At 31.8% G+C, this 4898-nt stretch overlaps 1 protein-coding gene across 2 annotated transcripts in view; it reads left to right on the forward strand.

Annotated features, from left to right (window-relative positions):
- The window catches only part of LOC106474413 (UV excision repair protein RAD23 homolog B-like), a 21329-nt gene that overhangs the window by 10406 nt on the left and 6025 nt on the right, over positions 1-4898 (forward strand). For both annotated transcript variants that reach the window (XM_013935104.2, XM_013935105.2), the window contains exons 3-5: positions 537-616; positions 3804-3985; positions 4119-4314. In XM_013935104.2, coding sequence (XP_013790558.1) covers positions 537-616; positions 3804-3985; positions 4119-4314 — 458 coding nt within the window. The remainder of the gene's footprint in view (positions 1-536; positions 617-3803; positions 3986-4118; positions 4315-4898) is intronic.

Raw genomic sequence — 4898 nt, forward strand, 5'->3', positions numbered from 1 at the left:
AAAAAAAAACAAAAAAAAAAACAATCCAAGTTTTATCTCTATTTTTATTCCTTTTTGTATAGGTTGGGTGAAAATTCATCTTTTAAGCCTTCAGTATATTAAAAAAAAATTCAAATGAGCAGAATAAATATAACTCTTATATGATGACTGTGTTATTATTCTCAGACATACTATTTTAAACACCAAAAGCCCAACTTACAAAGCCCCAGCATGAAATGGCAAAGATCTGCATAATTAGGAGACAGAGAGTCTGGTAGATTAAAGGTGTATGACCAAAGATTTTGGTGATCCTGCAGCATTGATGTATGATTCAATAAAAGTCTGGAAAATGTAAACAAGCTATTCATATATGTTTATAAGAATGTTCTTTACACCTAAAAAAAAAACATTGAAATAAATACTGTCTTATCCATTAAAATTGTATAACTTATTATTAAACATTATTTTCAACTATGATTTTTTTTTCAAGCTAGTAAAAACTGTTTTAGGTATTTCATGATAAACTTAGTTAATTTTTTATAATGCTCAATTTTCAGGGAAAATTCTCAATGATGAAAACAAAATTAGTGAGTACAACATAGATGAAAGCAAGTTTGTTGTCATAATGGTCACGAAGGTAAGTTTATATTTACAAAGAATGTTTGTTTCCTATGCATCTTAAGTATTCATTTGATACAAGTGGGCTATTTTTTACATCTTTGTGGTATTAGGTTCATGATAATTTTATAAATACCAAAATGCAAATCATGTTTTGCCTGTGTTGATTTTCATTTATTTTAACAAAGCTAAAAGTACTTTTTTTATTGTTAAGAAATTAAACAATATATTTGAAGCTTTATCCATAAGATAAACCATAAATTACTTCTTACATTTCTTGTGAATTGCTGTGCCTATGTAAATCACTTTAATGTCAATATTGAATGTCTGTGGCTTCTAAAGAGATCTTTCAAAGTTGGTTGAAGTAAATATTCCCCACTGACTTAAGGGCTTATAATGCTAAAATCCAGGATTTGGTTCCCTGCAGCATACACATTTCATTTAGCCCATTCTTAATAACAAATTATTTTATATTAAAGATTATAATAGATGTTAGAGTATATAATATTGACTTTTAACCAAATAAACTATTCTTCTTCTCTTTGAAACCCCTCTAGTGTCCTAACATTTAAAGCTGGCATCATGACTACAAATATGGATTTCATCTTAGGTTTTAAACTAAATAATTTTTCATATTCTTGTTCTCTAGTGTGTTAATATTTTAAAGTTTGACTGAGAATAATTTTGGTTCTTATATCAGAAAGGTTATAAACTTATTCAAAGTATTCTAATAACAGATAATATTATCGTTATGCATGGCAAATGTGGAATTGTAAACTGTTGCTTGTTATATTAATTAACATTTTCTTAGAACAATTTAATTATAGCAGCTGTTCTATTTATTTCAGGCAAAAGCTGGTACCTGAACTTCAAAATAAGTTAATTTTAGAGTGATAAAAAAACAATGTATAGTGAGAATGGTCTACTAGTTAACATGCTGGGACCATGAATCTGAAGGTTTTTAGTTTGTATCCCATTACCATAAAAATTGCTCAGCACGTTATTACCATGGGTGCACTAAGAGAGTGATGGTCAAATCTTACTATTTAGTCAGGTATACTAGTTGCCCTCTTTAGCAATCTGAAACTAGGGATGGCTATGAATGGATAGCCCTTTGAGTAGATTTGCTGGAAAACCCTGAATAGTATCTGAAGTGAATATTACCCTATGAAATATTACAGTATCTGAAGTGAATATTACCCTATGAAATATTACAGTATCTGAAGTGTATATTACCCCATGAAACATTACAGTATCTGAAGGGTATATTACCCCATGAAACATTACAGTATCTGAAGGGTATATTACCCCCCATGAAACATTACAGTATCTGAAGGGTATATTACCCCCATGAAACATTACAGTATCTGAAGGGTGTATTACCCCCATGAAACATTACAGTATCTGAAGGGTGTATTACCCCCATGAAACATTACAGTATCTGAAGGGTATATTACCCCCATGAAACATTACAGTATCTGAAGGGTATATTACCCCCATGAAACATTACGGTATTTGAAGCATAATTAACTCCTGAATAATATCTGAAGGGTATATTACCCCATGAAACATTATAGTATCTGAAGTGTACACTACCTTATGAAACATGGCATCTGAAGCATATCAATATTACCCTCTGAAAGATTGCAGTATCTGAAGCATATCTATTTTACCCTCTGAAAGATTGCAGTATCTGAAGCATATCTATTTTACCCTCTGTAAGATTGCAGTATCTGAAGCATATCGATATTATCCTCTGAAAGATTGCAATATCTGAAGCATATCGATATTATCCTCTGAAAGATTGCAATATCTGAAGCGTATCTATTTTACCCTCTGAAAGATTGCAAGTATCTGAAGCGTATCTATTTTACCCTCTGAAAGATTGCAGTATCTGAAGCGTATCTATTTTACCCTCTGAAAGATTGCAGTATCTGAAGTGTATATTACCCCTGAAAGATTGCAGTATCTGAAGTGTATGTTACCCCTGAAAGATTGTCATATCTGAAGTGTATGTTACCCCTGAAAGATTGCCATATCTGAAGTGTATCTATATTATCCTATGAAAGATTGGGGGTAATATACACTTCAGATATGGTGAAAGATTGCAGTATCTGAAGTGTATGATACCCCTGAAATATTACAATATACAAATATTTCCAAATGTCACTTCAAATATTAGGTATATTTTTAAAATAAGCGAAAGTTTTTTTTTGTGCTCTATAAAAAATTTTACTGCTAAGGTTGAACAAGCAGTTAGAAATAGAGGAACAACATTGGAGGAGGTGGTAGAGAAACAAGAATTTTGTCTGGATAGGAGTGTGTGGCAAAGTTTTGTAGGTTGAAACATCTGACAGGCTTTAGCCTCATAGGAGGAAGGATGTATGTTATGAAGTTGGTTATTTGTGCATCCCAACTGTAAAAGAAACTCTCGAAAGAAAGCTGCAAAAAAAAATTGAGTTTCAGCTAACCTGAGGGGATTTATTTTAGTTAAAACGTGCCTTAAACAGTATATGTATATATTATGTAATCTGCATTTTCTTAAGTAAATGGAGAAGCAAGTTATCCCTAATATTCCGATTGAGAGTCAAAAAATGGATGTCCCAACCTTTTTAGGAATGCCATTCAACATGATGTGTATTTAATGTCAGAATTATCAACTTTTCGTGTTGCTTTATATTGCTGACATCTCAAAAGTTCATGTTAGAGTAGAATAAAATACCAAAGTACACAGGGATACTGAAAAAATGTTAGATATGCTTTTAGGAGGGTATAAGTTTATGTAAATGCAAATGGTGCAATGGACAAAAATATTTTTAATCTTCATATGAACCTCACCTTGCACTCCGACTTGTCTAAAAGCTTGCCGATTTCATGAGGATACACTTCATAAATTTGAAATTATAGTCAGCATTCCTTATCTAGTTTGGATTGGTCCAATGGACTGACCATGTGTGCATTCAGTTAATTCCTTTCTGTATAAAAAAAACATTGGTACCTTTTATCACTTTTAGATCTTATTAATCTTTTAAGTTTGTGACTTTCTTATAATTTTCTTTATTGTATAATAATGTTTATTATTATTGCCTTCTTACAGTTGTAGTTGTTTCTTTAATGGAATTGATTTATTTATATGGTTATTGAAAATTTCCATGTCAGTGGAGAAATGCAAATGAAACCCTCATTCTTCAAAGTTATTATTCTAGCCTAAATCTGGAACAACAGAAAGTCAGTCATCTCATAATAGTGCAGCAACATCACCTATAGAAAGTGAAGCGTCTTCTGATTTATCATCAATCTCTGGTTCAGCAGTAGTAGGTAGTAAACCACCTAGTGATCCACAAGATATACCTTCTGAGAAAGAACAATCTCCTATTTCAGAAACAAGGTATTTGATTTGTTAGTCAATTGAAACAGATATGACTGAGTTGTATATTTTGTTAAAACAGTTCAATAGCAGTTTAATAAATGGACTCAAAAAAATTGTTCAATTCTAAATAACTGATGTTTTCCTTTTTCAGCTCTACTAACACAGCTTTGCCTTCCTCTGATGCGAGTGTTAACCTTACTTCAGCAGAGTCAAGTCTTGTCTTGGGAGAAGACTATCAGAGAATGGTTCAACAAATAATGGAAATGGGTTACGAAAGACAGCAAGTGGAGAGGGCACTTCGAGCAAGTTACAACAATCCTGATAGAGCTGTAGAATATTTACTTACCGTGAGTCCGAAGGCTGTAGAATATTTACCCTCACCCTTATTTTGGTCTTGTAATTAAATGTTCATGTAGAACTGCCACCATAATTTCTCAGGGTTCCACAACATCTTTCTTATGAATAAGGTTTGCCTCTCACAGACTTTATAACTTTAATGTAACTTTTGTTTAAAAGCTTTCCAGTATTTGTCAAAAAAAAGGAGAGACAATTTATGAGCTGAACCAGATTAAAGTGTTTGAAATATTAAGTACTAGTATGAAAACTTATATCAGTAAATCTTACAGTATTCCAGTTCTAACCCTTACTCCACAAATTTATGAAACAGTAGTGATCTCCTTAACATTTTCTGGTGGCAGTTTTTTTATGATGAGTAAGATATCGAATATAGTAATAAGCACAAACTTATTTCTAGATTGTGGTTTATAAATGAATAGACTGCGGAGTTTTATGTAGCTTTGTTACACACACACACACACACACACACACACACACACACACACACACACACACACACACACACACTAACTACTATATACTTAACTAACTTAACTAACCTAATTTACTTACTTAACTTTAAAGTTTAAAACTA

Source organism: Limulus polyphemus, unplaced genomic scaffold, assembly GCF_000517525.1.
Source record: "Limulus polyphemus unplaced genomic scaffold, Limulus_polyphemus-2.1.2 Scaffold7191, whole genome shotgun sequence".
NCBI classification, from domain to species: domain Eukaryota; kingdom Metazoa; phylum Arthropoda; class Merostomata; order Xiphosura; family Limulidae; genus Limulus; species Limulus polyphemus.